The sequence below is a fragment of the Ptychodera flava genome, chromosome 19 (genome assembly GCF_041260155.1).
Source record: "Ptychodera flava strain L36383 chromosome 19, AS_Pfla_20210202, whole genome shotgun sequence".
Taxonomy (NCBI): domain Eukaryota; kingdom Metazoa; phylum Hemichordata; class Enteropneusta; family Ptychoderidae; genus Ptychodera; species Ptychodera flava.
In genome coordinates, this window is record NC_091946.1 from 22,958,975 (window position 1) to 22,975,722 (window position 16,748).

At 36.4% G+C, this 16,748-nt stretch overlaps 2 protein-coding genes across 3 annotated transcripts in view; one reads left to right on the forward strand and one right to left on the reverse strand.

Moving 5' to 3' along the window:
- Nucleotides 1-15,236, forward strand: part of LOC139118940 (low-density lipoprotein receptor-related protein 6-like) — an 85,013-nt gene extending 69,777 nt beyond the window's left edge. Inside the window, exons 19-21 of one of the 2 annotated variants that reach the window (XM_070682515.1) lie at nucleotides 12,186-12,269; nucleotides 14,075-14,246; nucleotides 14,970-15,236. In XM_070682515.1, the coding sequence (XP_070538616.1) occupies nucleotides 12,186-12,269; nucleotides 14,075-14,246; nucleotides 14,970-15,201 (488 nt within the window). In that variant the 3' untranslated portion in view covers nucleotides 15,202-15,236. The remainder of the gene's footprint in view (nucleotides 1-12,185; nucleotides 12,270-14,074; nucleotides 14,247-14,969) is intronic. The other variant, XM_070682516.1, reaches the window with a different exon arrangement.
- Nucleotides 2,241-4,587, reverse strand: LOC139118941 (uncharacterized). Its single transcript, XM_070682519.1, has 3 exons — nucleotides 3,869-4,587; nucleotides 3,419-3,535; nucleotides 2,241-3,183 (listed from the first exon to the last, which is right to left on the reverse strand). Exons 1-3 carry the CDS (start codon nucleotides 4,578-4,580, stop codon nucleotides 2,336-2,338), a joined length of 1,677 nt encoding a protein of 558 aa, XP_070538620.1. The 5' UTR covers nucleotides 4,581-4,587; the 3' UTR covers nucleotides 2,241-2,335.
- Nucleotides 15,237-16,748: the final 1,512 nt, after the last annotated feature.

A 16,748-nucleotide genomic window follows, 5' to 3' on the forward strand; every position in this document is an offset into this window, starting at 1 on the left:
AGATATTTGAGTGGACGAAGGCCTAACAAATGGACATACATACATACATACATACATACATACATACAGACTGACGGTGCACGCTGGACGGATACCCATCGCAATAGCTTTTATAGACTATATTAGTCTATAGTAGCTAATAAACGAGAGTTAATTACATTCTAATTAAAGTAAACAAGACTTGCTTAAATCAAGATTTACGTCATAAAAAACAGCATATACGTATCTGTCAGGTTATAAAGAATCTTAAGCTGGTTATCTTTATCAGTATTTCCATCCTATTAACAAAGCACATTTCACTTTCAAATTAACATTGTAAGTAAGTTCTGTTGAATCAGTTGAGACTGTACGTACTCAGAGAAAGCACACTGAAGAGACAAATGTTTGAAACTTAAGAAGTTCAAGGTCATCAAAAGCATTATAAGGAATCATGTAACACTTTCATTGCACTGTTTACACAGATTGCATAATTGCTATAAATAGCACATGAGGAATCTTACAGCCCAGCTTTACCATAAAAACCCTATCACTTTGACCACTCTTTTAGTTGACCACTCTATTTTTTTCCTCAAAGAGTAATTTTATTTTATCCTTACCAAGTCAACCATAAATGGAAATTAGAACTTTCTCTATCTCTATTTATTTGACCACCCTATCATGACAAACTATTATGAGCAATTTCTTTTAGATAACATTCAGGGCACAATAAATGACGGTTCAGAATATGTCAAAGTTGGGATTCAGGAAAGTTGCCTTTACATGTTTTAATCCTCCAAGATGGTAGGCATTTCACTATGAACTGTCAAAAAAAGTTGAACTTTCTGATAATTCTTCACTAAAATTATTTTGGCTTTGATGATTTCCCAATTAATTCAATTATTTAAAATCATATTAATTATTTTTTTCTGGGTGAATTGATAGGGTTTATACAGTACAAGAATTACATACAATGTAAGTCAAATTTTGACCAAAAATGAAAAAAAAATTCCTTAAAAATACACCTTTGCATATTTTATCACAATTTTAACAAATCTAAGTTGGGGTATCCCTAGGGACCTGTATACCAAATAACAAAGCTGTCTGACCAGCGGTTATGAAGAAGAAGATTTTTTACCAAAAACGCCTTTTTTGGCATTAATTTGCCTATTTTCAACAATATCAAAAAATTAAAAAAATTAGTTTCTCAAAATCCTATTTTTCATCTACACAACAAATATCAAATCAGTAAGTACTGCGGTTCTCAAGATATTTGAGTGGACGGACGCCTCACAAACGGACATACATACATACATACATACATACATACATACATACATACATACATACATACATACATACAGACTGACGACGGACGCCGGACGGATACCCATCCCAATAGCTTCTATAGACTATAGTCTATAGTAGCTAAAAATTACAAAAGTTGCCATTTACTTAATGAACATAACAACAACTAAACAAAAACAAACTCGTCAACAAAATCAAAAACGCCGATGACAACAACACAATCACATCACAACACAGTGGTCATCAAGTAGGACACAATACATTTGACTTTACATTTTTTATTACAATAAAGTGCTTCATTGCACTCAACAACACAATGAACAATGAATTGTCTGTTACTTGCATACTGCACTGGCAGAACTGAGTTTTATGTCATTCTCTTACTCTGAGCTCCTTTTGGTAGAGTTTTGGCAAGATCTGGCAGTCCTGGGTTGCTGAATACATTGTGTGTTTTGACCAGTAACTCATGTCGCTTTGCAGTATTTTGTACAGTTGCATACATCCTATTTAATTTGTTGATGTAACAATGAATACTTTCAGTTGCTTGCTCTGTTTCCATGCCAACAGTTTGCAAATTCCTGACTTTTCTTACCACCTCTACAGTCAACACATGAAATTTCCTTGATAGATTAACATTTGGGAAGTTAACAGGAAACCAGTTGCCGAAACTTGAACATCTCATGGCCAAGATCTCAACTTCATGTTTGCAAAGTGGTCTGTTTGCCATCATGAGATCATATACTAGACTGAATTTACTGAGGAGAGTACACACCTTCACAGAAATTACATGGGAACTAAATAACTTGTCACCACAACCTGTTTTGAGAAGGACCGGCTTGAATACATTCTGAATCTTCCTGATATTTGGTTTCAAACAGAGTTTACGAACATCAGGGCCAGTAAGAGCTCCAGAATGGTACACACATCGTTTAAGATTAAAACTATCCAAAGCCACATCAAGCTTCTGCTTGAATGGACCAATTACATTATCAAGTTTAGTTACAACACTTTGAAGAGCTTTATCAGTTGCTTTATGCTGCTCTTTTACCTGTTATTGTTGCACATGGATTTTTTTTAGTTGCTCAAGTAATGCATTCTCTTTTAGCGCTTGCTCTTTTCTGGCTTCTTTACCTTCAGTTGACTTATCAATCAACTTTCCACCTGACTTCTGATAGTACTTTGCATACTTCTCTTTCACACAATTTATACTTTTCTCTAATTCACGACTTTGTTCTTCAAGCATACATGTTTCTTTTTCTGAAGACAATAATTCTTCTGACAGTTTTCTCCTACTTTCAACCAAAGATTCCATATCATCTGTATGTACACCATTCTCACTGAAAAAAGTCTTATCAAGGTCAAGAGCCATAGATTCAATCAAATTCAATATTAACAGTCCAACACCGAGACACAGGTGAAGTGGTGTTACTGTCAAACTATCAATTACAAAGCCTGGGGCTTTTATCAGAGGCAATGCTTCACAGTTAAAGTGATCAAAAGCCTTTGCCTTTACTGCACTTGCAAAGTTCATAGAGTGTCTTTCACAATCCTCAAAAGTTCTCATTGCAAATCTAGCTGGAACTGTGTCTGGGAAGAGGTCTTTATATTTATCCAGAACATGATATGCATGTGGTTTACCCTTGCATAAATCAGACAGAGTACAGTAACAATGGAGACAGAAGTATCTTCCATTTGGACCAGTCACTCCTAATAATCTTGCAAGCCACTCCCAGTCACCTCCCCAGCTAAGTTTGCAGTGAGTGTAGGTGGATGAAGATTCCTGTTGACCATCATCGACGTCCATTGTTGCACTTCCAGCACACTGTGGAGATGATGCAAGTAGTTCCTCACTCTCTGCTGCAGTTTGGGTACATCTGGGACTGCACCGTTCTATGTTACCTATTAGAATAAAGTTTGAAGATAATCATTATTGAATGAAGTCAAAGTCAATATGGCGATGAAAGAGTTTCAGTACTGCCTTGAATTTGTTTTTTCTTTAAGGAAAACAATTGTCAAAGCAAAAATTACTTCACAGAATATCACAAAGTTTACATCAGAAAAAATATAAATGAGACTGGTATGTTTGATGTTCTATTCCTTGTTTCTCTTTGTGTAAAAAGCAAAAATTACTTACCCCTTTCATGTTTACAATATGCACAATCTGCACTGAGAGTCTGATTGTCTTCATTGAAGGGCTGGAGAGGTTTGAAAGAAGTCTTCTTGTGTACCTGTTCATCTGCAGATGAAGGTACTGAAAGTAAGAGAAAGTTAAGAAAAATAAGTCCAGCATTGACATACATGAACAAATATGCTACATAAAAGCCTCCCAAGCTTATCAACTGATCAAAGTTTAGAGACAAAAAATAATGTATTTATTTCATCATATATGGTGCATCTTCTCATTTAGAGAGCATGACAAATGTTCTCTTTTCAAGTAACACTCAATTACACAATCTTGAATGGTTGAATATTATTCACAATATATATACATGTATATGTCAAATTTTCATGATAACACTATTGCAATTTAGTTTTATGCCTTGGATGGAAATACAAGAAGTGTGCTATGAAATTAAAAAAATACCTTCAGATCTCTTCTTTTCCATGCATTCTGGATTATCACATTGGAACCTGTCAGGCATTTCAAGCTTCATGTCTGCTATTTCTCTCTGCAACTTGCATACATCAGCGATGATATCTTTGAAGACAACTTCTATATGTTTCCGAGTATCACGTCCTCCTTCAAATAGTCCTAGTAATTTTGCCTGCTTGATGGAATGCTGTGTCTTACTGTTCATAACTTGTAACATCAGTTTTGTAGAGTTGCCACCTTTGTCACCAGATACACAAAGCCACAGTGTATCTGGACTGATATTGTCAAGTTTTGTCAATTTATTATTTGCCTTCAGTTCCTCAACTGTCTTCGTAACAACTTCTCTTACATCTGTGACCCGTATATAATTTACTGTGATCGCTTCACCTCTTTCTTCACTCTCAAAACTGCCATACTCATATGTGAATTGCATTTCTTCAAGCTCCTCTCTCAGCTTCTTCTCTGAACCAAGTACATCCACACCAAATTCAATTTTAAAGGTGCGTTTCAACAATCGCCATGTTGTCATGGGCATAATGCTCTTAAGAGCAAGGACAGTCTCCCTTGAAAATTTTCCTTGTACTTGTATTCCAGCTTCTTTAGCTGCTTGGGTGTACAGATCTTTGTCCCTGCTTATTTTTTTGCACACTGTTCTAGTAGGTTGGTTGCAAGGTCTTCTGCACCTTGATTTTTGCTGACACATTGCATTTTTTCAAGCTCCGCTGTCAGCGACGCGGAGCTTATCAAATAGGTTGATTTTCCGTCGTCGTCGTCCGTCGTCGTCGTCCGTCAACAATTGCCTTTTCCTCTGAAACTGCAAGTTGAATGGCTTTGAAATTTTATATGCAGTTTACTTGCGGTGACCTCACTTAAGTTTGTGGCAATCGTGGTGAAATTTGTATATTTTATTTTGGGGTATTTTTTGCTGTTTTTGGTAAAAACATCTTTTCTGAAACCGCATTTACGATTGTTTTGAACTTTGACATGCAGTTTACGTAGGGTGACTTCAGTTAGATTTGTTCAAATCGTGACAAAATTTGCATATTTGTATTTTTAAGGCAATTTTTGTCATTTTTAGCTCCGCTGTCAGCGACGCGGAGCTTATCAAATAGGTTGATTTTCCGTCGTCATCCGTCGGCGTCCGGCGTCCCGGCGTCGTCCGTCAACAATTGCCTTCTCTGAAACCGCAAGTCCAATTGCTTTGAAATTTTATATGCAGTTCACTTGGGGTGACCTCACTTAAGTTTGTTCAAATCATGGTGAAATTTGCATATTTGTATTTTTGGGGCATTTTTTGGTGTTTTTGGTAAAAAAATCTTCTTCTCTGAAACCGCTCGTCCGATTGCTTTGAAATTTGATATGCAGTTTGCTTAGGGTGACTTAATCAGATTTGTTAAAATGGTGGTGAAATTTGCATATTTGTATTTTTAAGGCAATTTTTGTCATTTTTGGTAAAAAATCTTTAAAAATCTTCTTCTTCAAAACTACCAGTCAGATAGCTTTTATATTTGGTACATATGTCCCTAGGGATGATCTATTTCAGATTTGTTCAAATTGTGCAGAAATATGCAAATTTGCATTTTTAAGGCAATTTTTGCATTTTTGGTCAAAAAATGTATTTCTCAAAAAGTACTGGTCTGACAGTTTTGAAATTTGGTATACAGGTTTCTATAGATGAACTAAGTAATATATATTGAATTTCTGATGAAATCTGTAATTTTGTATTTTTGGGGCAATTTTTGCCATTTTTGGTCAAAAACTGTGTATTTCCAAAACTACTCACCTGATAGCTTTGAAATTTGGTATACAGGTTCCTACAGATGAACTAAATGATATTTATGGAAACAATGATGAAATCTGCAATTTTGTAATTTTGGGGCAATTTTGCCATTTTGGTCCAAAAATGTGTTCCTCAAAAAGTATTGGTCTGATAGCTTTGAAATTTGGTATACAGGTTTCTACAGATAAGCTTAGTAATTTTTTTTCTGATGAATCTGTAATTTTGTATTTTTTGAGCAATTTTTGCCATTTTTGGTCAAAAAATGTGTATTTCCAAAACTACTTATCTGATAGCTTTGAAATTTGGTATACAGGTTTCCATAGATGAACTAAATGATATTTATTGAAATAATGATGACATCTGCAATTTGAATTTTTGGGGCAATTTTTGCCATTTTTGGTCAAAAAATGCATTTCTCAAAAAGTACTGGTCTAACAGCTTTGAAATTTGGTATAACTAAGTGTGATATTTTGAAATTATGATGAAATCTGCAATTTTTATTTTTTGGGGCAATTGTTGCCATTTTTTGCTCACGTGTTCACACACGTGAGCATATGGTTTAGCCATGTCTGTCTGTGTGTGTGTGTGTGTCCGTGTGTCTGTATCCCCATTATCTCAAAAACGGCTGAACGTATTTCAGTCAAATTTGGTAGACATCTTCAGAATTCAAATGGCTAGAACTGAAAAGGTTTTGGTGGGCGTGGCTTGCATATTAATGAAGTTATCACAGTTTTAATTTTTGTGATACATGGTAGTCTATGGGAAGCATGATGACCATGGTTTCTGGACATCTCGACCCCTAACCAACTCGACCCCAGTCAACTTGACCCGCTACCAACCTAACCCTGGTTAGATCTTATAGCCTTGCTCCTTCATGCGAAATATCAAAGTCACAGGTCTTGCCAATTTTGAGAAGAAGATTTTTAAAGTATTATTTTTCTGATTTTTCTATGACCTTTGACCTCCCCTATACCTATGCAGCTAAGCTATGGCAATGGCTTATTCTGGCCTATGTTAAAGTCCAAGACAGCCAGCGTCTATTGGACAATGGCCAGTAGGGGACCAAATTGCTCTCCACTATTTTGGGGGGTTCCTCTTGACCTTTGACCTTGGCATCTTCCTGCAACTCATTTATTATGTGCATTTCTAATTCTGAGCTGGCCAATAGAGCTAGAGGTCTGATTTTTGGTATATAGGGATAACTTAGCAATACAAATTTTTGGCAAAATGTCATGTGATCTTGATGACCTTTGACCTTAAATATGAGTATATGTCCATAACTCAGTAACCACAAGTGCTCCACCCTTCATATTTGGTATGATGGGAGACCTTATGACATCACATCCTGTACCTCATTAATTATGCGCATATCTAATTCTGAGCCAGCCAATAGAGCTAGAGGTCTGATTTTTGGTATATAGGGATAACTTAGCAATACCATTTTTTTGACAAAATGTCATGTGACCCCGATGACCTTTGACCTCAAATATACATATATGGCCATAACTAAGTAACCACAAGTGCTACACCCTTCATATTTGGTATGATGGGAGACCTTATGACATCACATCCTGTACCTCATTAATTATGCGCATATCTAATTCTGAGCCAGCCAATAGAGCTAGAGGTCTGATTTTTGGTATATAGGGATAACTTAGCAATACCATTTTTTTGACAAAATGTCATGTGACCCCGATGACCTTTGACCTCAAATATACATATATGGCCATAACTAAGTAACCACAAGTGCTACACCCTTCATATTTGGTATGATGGGAGACCTTATGACATCACATCCTGTACCTCATTAATTATGTGCATATCTAATTCTGAGCCAGCCAATAGAGCTAGAGGTCTGATTTTTGGTATATAGGGATAACTTAGCAATACAATTTTTTTGACAAAATGTCATGTGACCCCGATGACCTTTGACCTCAAATATACATATATGGCCATAACTAAGTAACCACAAGTGCTACACCCTTCATATTTGGTATGATGGGAGACCTTATAATTGGATAGTATTAATATTACCAAATTAGTAATAAATATGTTGACACTATTTATTGTAAGATTTGTACGGCAGGATTTGTAAATAAAATTTGTTTTTATGATTTTACATGGGTTTATATATCAAAAAATTATTAGAAATTCTTTCAAATTTCAAAATGTGATTTTTCAAAAAGTACTTCAAATACAGGAAAATTGTGCCGTACAATCTTGTCTGTAACCTTGTTAATAGGCTGTAAAATTCCATGTCCATATCTCATTTCAAAGTTGGATTAAATTGGTATACAATTATGTAGGAAAACTGTTATTCTGTCAAAAATGTTGAAAACAAGCCATATTTGCACCGGTCCCCTCTTTTGAAGTCATAGAGCAGTTTTTTTGGTTAATCTCACTTTTGACACCTCTTTGACACTCAAAGAATCTAAAAATGCATTTACAATAGCAGTCACTCACTCTGAATGCCAGCACCGCCTTGTCAAACTTTCCTGAAAAACAGCAAATAATGACTTTCCCTTTTCAAACATTTTATTAAAAGCTGGGGGACCTCTACCATAGTTAATACACTAAGGACTCCCCAACTTCTTCTTATTTGGTCAGTTTTTCAGAAGTTTTAACAGGCTATAATTACTCTGCAATGCCTTTGTGCCCAAATGTCTAGTTTTTTTTATTCCACAGGGAATGTTGACTACTTTTATATTTTAATAGTTTTGTTGAAATTTATAACTGACGCTCTAGCCTTACCAACCACCTTAAGTCAATTCCTAATTTACATATTTAATGAACTTTGCTTATTAGGGATATATACTGGGATTTACTTGATCAAAGTTGGCAAAACATGACAACATTGATGATGATACCTGGTTAAAACAATATCGAAAGTCATTTCACATTTTATGTCAGCTAATTTACAATTTGCATATCTAATGAGCTTTCACAGCTCGGCATATATGGCTTGAAGGACTTGGCCAATGGTAATTACACTTGCTATATAAAATGGTGATACAATGACAGCAGTAAAAGAACTTTAATATTTTTATTTCAGCTAATTACATATTTGTATACTTCATGACCTTTGAGAATTAATCGGCGGTGATTATTGTTCATTATGTTGATCATAATACTTTCAATGAAGTTGCAAACATGTGGCAAAGGTTCAAATTTACACATAACTGTATGAAACACGTGAGCATTTTCAGTTCATATCTGGTTGGTCAGAATATTTTATTCTCAAAAAACTACTCATCAGATAGCTTTGGTTGACATGTTCTTAGGGATGATCGGATGTGATATATTCAAAGTATGATGAAATCTTCAATTTTGTATTTTTGCAGCTTATTTTAGCCACATTTTTCTGGCCACTGCATTGAGTTATCAAAGATTTCCACCTTCTTCATCAACATGTGTCAAAAATAGTTATTCTGTACATAAACACAGCGGAGCTATATCGGCCGCTAGGTCGCTTGTTGGTAAAAAAATCTTTAAAAATCTTCTTCTTCAAAAGTACCAGTCACATAGCTTTGATATTTGGTACATATGTCCCTAGGGATGATCTATTTCAGATTTGTTCAAATCGTGGTGAAATTTGCATATTTGTATTTTTAAGGCAATTTTTGCCATTTTTGGTCAAAAAATGTATTTCTCAAAAAGCACTGGTCTGATAGTTTTGAAATGTGGTAAACAAGTTTCTATAGATGAACTAAGTAATATATATTGAATTTCTGATGAAATCTGTAATTTTGTATTTTTGGGCAATTTTTGCCATTTTTGGTCAAAAAATGTGTATTTCCAAAACTACTCATCTGATAGCTTTGAAATTTGGTATACAGGTTTCTATAGATGAACTAAAAAATATTTATTGAAATTATGATGAAATCTGCAATTTTGTAATTTTGGGGCAATTTTTTCCATTTTTGGTCAAAAAATGTGTATTTTCAAAACTACTCATCTGATAGCTTTGCAATCTGGTATACAGGTTCCTACAGATCACCTTAATGATATTCATTGAAATTATGATGAAATCTGCAATTTTGTAATTGTGGGTCAATTTTTGCCATTTTTGGTAAAAAAAAGTGTTTCCCAAAAAGTACTGGTCTGTCTAGACTTTGAATTTCTGATGAAATCTTTAATTTTGTATTTTAGGGCAATTTTTGCCATTTTTGGTCGAAAAATGTGTATTTCCAAAACTACTCATTTGATAGCTTTGAAATTTGGTATACAGGTTTCTATAGATGAACTAAATGATATTTATTGAAATAATGATGAAATCTGCAATTATAAATTTTGGGGCAATTTTTCCCATTTTTGGTCAAAAATGTGTTTCTCAAAAAGTACTGGTCTAACAGCTTTGAAATTTGGTATACAGGTTTCTATAGATGAACTAAATTTGATCTTTTGAAATGATGATGAAATCTGCAATTTTTATTTTGGGGGGCAATTGTTGCCATTTTTGGTCAGAAAATTTCATTCTCAAAAAACTACTCATCAGATAGCTTTGGTTGACATGTTCTTAGGGATGATCCGATGTGACATATTCAAAGTATGATGACATTGTGTATTTTTGCAGCTTATTTTAGCCACTTTTTTCTGGCCATTACATTGAGCTATCAAAGATTTCCACTTCTTCATCAACATGTGTCAAAAATAGTTATTCTCTACATAAACACAGCGGAGCTATATCGGCCGCTAGGTTGCTTTTTCAATTTTTTCAATCAGCTGGCACCTAGCTCGCTTAGTTCTTTCTGCAGCATCTACGGATGGTGTTTCTGTTTGCGGGATAGCAATGTACACTTTTGCCCTCCCTCTAGTATTAATGGCTTTTATGGTTCCATCAGTGCTCCTCCTTTCTTTTATGATTGTCATAGTTCTGAATAGCTTTTCTTGTGTTACTGTAAGTGGCTTTGATGGTGACATGGCAAGGACATCAGTCAAAACTTCTTGAGTTGTAACCAACTTTCCTTTCAACTCATTAATTTCCTTATGTGCATTATTCACTTGACGTGAGAGTTGTTTGACATGATTAAGGTATTTTTCTGTGTCTTTTTGATGATCCAGTTTCGAAAAGGTGGAAAATTTGTAAATTTCATACCATGATGTAGTGTTCTGGACAAAATCTGTCTTATGAGATAACACTAACAGTGATGCGTTTCTCTCAGGGAAATCATGAACAAACTTCTCGTGCCAAACAACTGGATCAGCACTAAACGTGTGTAAAAACTTGCAAGTTGAAGTAAAATGTATGACATCAGAAATGTTTAAGAAAGAGAGAATTTGGATGATGACATCAGGGCAAAGCGATCCAAATGCACCAGCAGAAGCTATACATTCAAAGCTATGGTCAACACACTGTTCACAGTCCATAGTCTCATCACTACTAGTTGCCGTGCACGAAGAAGGACTTGCACCCCTCGATAGTTTTTGCCTTTTCCCACCAAGCTGCCTACGTCCTTTAGTTCCTCCTTTTTGGCCTTTCGAGTCAAGTAAATGGTGGAAATCTTGGTCACTGTCCTCTAAAAATCTTCGTAAACTTGTTTTGCATGTCATGCATAAAAATCCAGTCCTACCTGCTGCGGCGGCCCCAAAACATGAACCAAAATTTTGTGCGTAGGAATCAGCCTTATCAAAACGCGACGAGGTCTTCGTTTGACAAATACAGCAAGTTTTCTTCATTTTACAATAGCAAAGTAGGAATCCTTCTTCGTGCACGTCAACTAGTCTTCTGAAACTAACTTTTCAATCGCGATTGCCCAGCAATCAGCACCCACGAGTTGCACAACAATGGCGTGGTTGACAATTAAAAACCACAACTGCGCACGCGCAGATAACAAACCGCCATCCTGTTATTTCATTCCTCCAACCATTAGATTGCCGCCTCAAACGCTCGTGTGCAGGGTTCAGCTCACTTGCATGCCTAGTCTGGCAGAGACCCTGCGATTCGCGTTCTTCCCTGTTGGAACACGCCGCGGCGCCCTCATAGACGCGACGCGAATCCCAGGGTCTGGACGTTCTTGCAAGCGATCCGCGTCGGATTTCTGCCTGATCCGGGTACTTTATAGAACTCCACGCATCCGTTAATCAACAAAAAATGACAAGTACCATAGCCAAATAAAATGAAAAATGAAAAATAAAAACATACTGCGTATATAAGTCTACCAGCTACTAGTAAAAATTTTCTCCGCCCAGTTAGATAGGTGTTTCTCTTGACGACACTACCCTTATGAATATTCATACACTTGCAAGAACCGACAGTCGCTGTGTCTGGCAGCGCGTGCTCACAGCTAGCACAGCGTAGCCTTCGAATGGAGGCCCATCGTGGGCGCGCACAAAACAAGGCACAGCGACTGTGGAGAGTCTATTGCATGCCTTGCTGCCCTTTGTTCAGCTTATTTGCATGCTGCGCTGCGCTGCGCTGGGATAAATTGTGACATTTACCTGTGGTTCTTATTTACTGCTGCACGTTATGCTGCTTATCAACTCTTTACTTTTTACTTTTACACTCCTTTTCCCTTCACCAAACTATAGGCCATTCAACTAAGGCAAGCAGAACTGATAGTATTAATACTGAAAAGACTTATACTGAAAAGACTTTCACTAAGTCAAATATAGGTAAGGTAGCTGGATATGTGTGTAACTTCTCTTCTAGATTAATCCTATATCAAATTTAAGTATCCTATTTAGTGGGGTGTTTTGACCTGACTTTTTTAAGATTTTGATTTTGAAAATATAACATATACATAATAATTTGTGTGCAACTAACTTGCATTGTCCATCATATGTTGTAAGAATCATTCCAGTAGCATTTGCCAGCCTCATGTGTCCTTGGGATTCAGTGTTTTTGCTGAGGGAAGTATGCATGTAAATGATCCTTTGACTTTCCCCATCGTTTGCAGGTATTCCTTGCCACGATGTACCAAAGCAATTAACCCTTTGAGTGCCAAAGTCAATTTTGTCATCTTTTAAAATATAAGCCAGCCAATTTTTTTTCAAATTTTTCCAAAAATTTTGATCAAACACTGAAGGCAATGAAAACTGATGCCCATTCGGTCCAAAATTATCAAAAAATTGACAGAAAAATTCACAAAAATTGGTGAAATGTTGCACTTAAATTTTTGGCGGGAAAATTACAGCACTCAAAGGGTTAATGAAAAGGATTACCAGAAATAAATGCACTAGTTGTGAAGCCATTCTCAAGTGTTTATCAACCTTCAGCAAAAATTATTTTTCACCAGCTTCATTTCTTCCATATTGAAAAAAAGTGGTAAAAAAGTTACAACTGTTGTGAATTAATATTTTTTTCTTTCACCAAGTTGAATTTGTGAAACATCATTTTTTGTGCTTAAGGCATCACCAAAAGCCCTGAGAAATTGATTTTGAGAAGTGTGATTCTGAAAATTCAAAAGTTAAAGATTCGTATTCAAAGTATTGATGCAGATGACAGAATCAATTTCAAAGGAAATCATACCCAGAAAATTTGGGCAGCAAATTGATCATGAAACTTCATCATGCTGTCAGCTGAATTCAGTGCTACAACTTTGAACATCACCTGGGAGATACAGAATGTATTCAATGATGTAGAAAACAGCTGATGGCCTTCTGAATTGTGCTCTTGAGCATCTGTAATGCCTAAGTTGAACAGTTGATATACATGCATTTATTAACTTATCAGCCTGTATTGTTATAATATTATTTGTATCTCACAGAAGTAATGCATCTCATCAGCAGCTTTTATATAGCATAGCAGTCATATTATGGGTTATTTAGACTTGAAACGTAGATGGTAGCTAAAGGTCATATTATGGGTTATTTAGACTTGAAACGTAGATGGTAGCTAAAGGCATACAATAATGTCAGCCATCATTATTCAGCGGGCCAATAGCTGCATCGTTTGGTGTTTCTCTAATTGTTTTAAATGTCAACTAAGTTTTCTCGCTGTACTCCCCAAAGCATGTTGAGATACACAGTACTCAGCCTGTCAAAGTGAGGTCTGGACCAGAACTCAAATGTAAACGGTAACAGTGCATTCTACACACACAGGTACTGTGTTGACAGACCAAATAGTTGGTGTTTCAACATGCCTTGAGCAGTAGAACAAGGACTTACAACTGACACACAAAATCAAAATAGTGAAAAACAATCATCAAAAAGGTACAGCTACTGGCTCTTCAAAGCCATGCCAAAAATACTCCATGAAATATGGATCTCCTCATTACCAGATTACAGTTTCAATAGAAAACAAAAGGGTATCACACCTCCATAATCTTCTTACATACTAGAACAAAGGCGATCCCAGGGATCACAAAAAGGGCCCTTACTGTAAAAGAGTGCGTAATTCCTGGGAATTGCTTATTTTATTTTATCTATATCTAGATCGCTTTCATCTGATTTTATGTTTTTTCCTTGTTATCTGCCAGGAAAAGCGACAGAGTCTGCTTCATCGAAGGGGACTGCCAAGCCTTACAATGCAACCGTGCAGCCCCATATATCTGTCCAAAACAGCAGTGTTTCCAGCGTTCTACTTCCCCTCTTGATAGTACTCCTGCTCGCCATTGTGGCAGTAATCGTCGTAATCTACATGAGGAAAAAGTAAGCCAATGTTTCTGTTTTCAAGCAGTTGGACAATAATATTGTCACATGAGGGTCATTTTCTCATAGCTTGAAAATTCATTGATTCAATATGGAGTTGACAATAGACAGTTTTACATCTGTGACTTTGTGCTGATATGAACGCGTTCTTATTCATAGTAGCATCTGTATGAACATTTTCTCAGGGAATTCACTGACATCGCGGACGTTTCACCCTTTCATCACCATGGTTTGACCCAGTCCCATTGTAAAGTTGGACCTCTACACAGGGAAATGGGCATGGGAGGGTCAGGGTAGTATGCACCTTGGAGACAGTTTTTGAGACATTCTAAGTTTCATATTCTGGTCTCCATGTTTTGACCGTAGAGTAAATGACGTTTTCATCTTCTTGTCTTTTCAACATTAAAAAAACTGAATTTTCCCCGTAGCATTATCACAGAGTAAAGCGGCCATTTTAATTTTCAAACGTCAGTTGAGTTTAGGCAAATTGTTTCTTTAATTCTCGACTTCGCATGGTGACCCCAAATTTTCATTCTTGATAATGAAAGAGAATAGCTTAAACTTTCCTATATAAAAGTTAGCAATGAATTACCTTACATAAAATTTTGAGATAAAAGACTGACATAGCTGATCATTTCAACCGAGATTATAAATAATTCCATCTTTCAGCTAAACACAAACAGAAGCTTGTACATCATCTCCTCTTATTATTTTGTTTCACAGACGCAGGACTCCATCCCTGCCAGCACGTATGAAGTTTGACAGACCAGTGTACAAAAACCTAACTGAAGAAACGGACAGTGTGCTCGCCTACTATAGGGACGACGAAGCAGAGCTTGCCAGCACACAGCCGAACAACACGCAGCAGAGTAACGGCACAGCAACGCCACAGCTCGGGCAGTACTCGCGGCTTCAGTTCGATAACGGCAACGAATATGTGACGTTTAGCCAATAGCGTGAATTACAAGGAGCAAATCGGTAATTTTTCAGTCCGGAAACGCTCTGAAAAATTCCATTGATGCTCTTCAGGGTGGGATGATCCAATATCTCACTGATGGAATCACAGAAAAGTTCATTAACGTTGCTCTGTGAGCGACTGTTTTTGACACCATGACAATTGGAACTCTTCGTTGCCAGAAGCTTCAAGAGAGAGGATAACGGCTATATAAAAGTGGATTGATACAAGTCTGTTGTTTATATGTACATTGCCCCCATCTCTTCAGAGCTTTGGCCAGGAGGGAACTTTACTTGTAAAAGATTTTTTTATTGTAACAGCTCTTCGAAGTTAGGGTGCTTCAAGAGTCTGCTGTGAATACACCCCATTACAAATGACTTTCAATATATATCTCGCCAAAATCCAAGATTTATAACAAACAAATCATTAAGGAAAGGGTGCTTGCTGGTCTAAATTAAATGTAAAAGTACATCTTTAAAAGTTTTATTTTATCAAGACTTGGTAGTCAGTTAAGGCTTTGGTCATGAAGTGTGCTTGTTTAAATGCTAACCATGCCCCATCTGTGAGAAAACTCCATGTGGTTCAAAAGTGTGGTGCTGTATACGTCTGTGTGTGTGTCTTTGTTTGTATGTACACACACATCTGTGCCATGGAGTAAAATGAATCTTACTGAATATTTTGACTGAAAAGTCAAATGGTATGGTACCGAATAGACTGATATCACAAGGGGTCTTTCAATATAACATAGGTCATGAAGATCTGACAATTCTGCCATGAAATACATCTCACTACAAGGGACAGCCAGTGCCACAGATAATTACAATGCACAAATGTGACACATTAAATTAAACCGATCAAAAAAATAGTTTCTTTTCGTGATCTGATCTGATTGTTCACAAGATCAGTGTGGCTATCATGATATCCGTATTTACATGTCCACTTAGAAGACCAACTTGTGAAAGAGCTAGCCTGTTCATGTAGGGTTGAAAAATCCCAAATACAGAAAGCTTAACTCTGTCTACCCAGTGTTTCCGTCTCTACTATCAGTAGAAAACTAGGGGTTGGAAATCGATAATAGCAGTGGGCATTATTTTACAACCGTCTCCATCCAAACAGCGCAGAAGCAATAATGAGAACAGCAATGAAATCCACGTCGATGATTTTTTAGCATTTTTGTAAAGTTTTGCTGAGTCTAGCAAATCTGCATGTGGTTATTTTATAAATGATCACCATGGCGATAGAGATATACTGTGTATCTAAACATTGCGTACCTAGCCAATGATCAGTCAAATGTCGTAACCCCATGCAGACCCTTATGACATACTTGTATCGGAGAGAAAGGCTGGACAAGTTTGGTTTCATTGCTGTTGTCATGGTGCTTTTGTGCTGTGTGGATGAAAGGTGTTATGGACAGTTTTTGAGCTCTTTAAATCAAAATTTCAGAAACCGTACTTTATTTTGTTATTTATAAAGAAAGTTGCTAATGACTTGTGATCAGCCACTGCAGGATGAAAGCTCAGATAAAGTAAGGCTTTGCTAGGGGATTA

Excerpts from the sequence above, each read along its gene's own strand:
- LOC139118941 (XM_070682519.1), bottom strand. The coding sequence starts at position 4,580 with ATGTGTCAGCAAAAATCAAGGTGCAGAAGACCTTGCAACCAACCTACT. Across the intron at positions 3,536-3,868 it reads GGAAAAGAAGAGATCTGAAG|TACCTTCATCTGCAGATGAA; the intron begins GTATTTTTTTAA and ends TCTTACTTTCAG. Across the intron at positions 3,184-3,418 it reads ATATTGTAAACATGAAAGGG|GTAACATAGAACGGTGCAGT; the intron begins GTAAGTAATTTT and ends TTATTCTAATAG.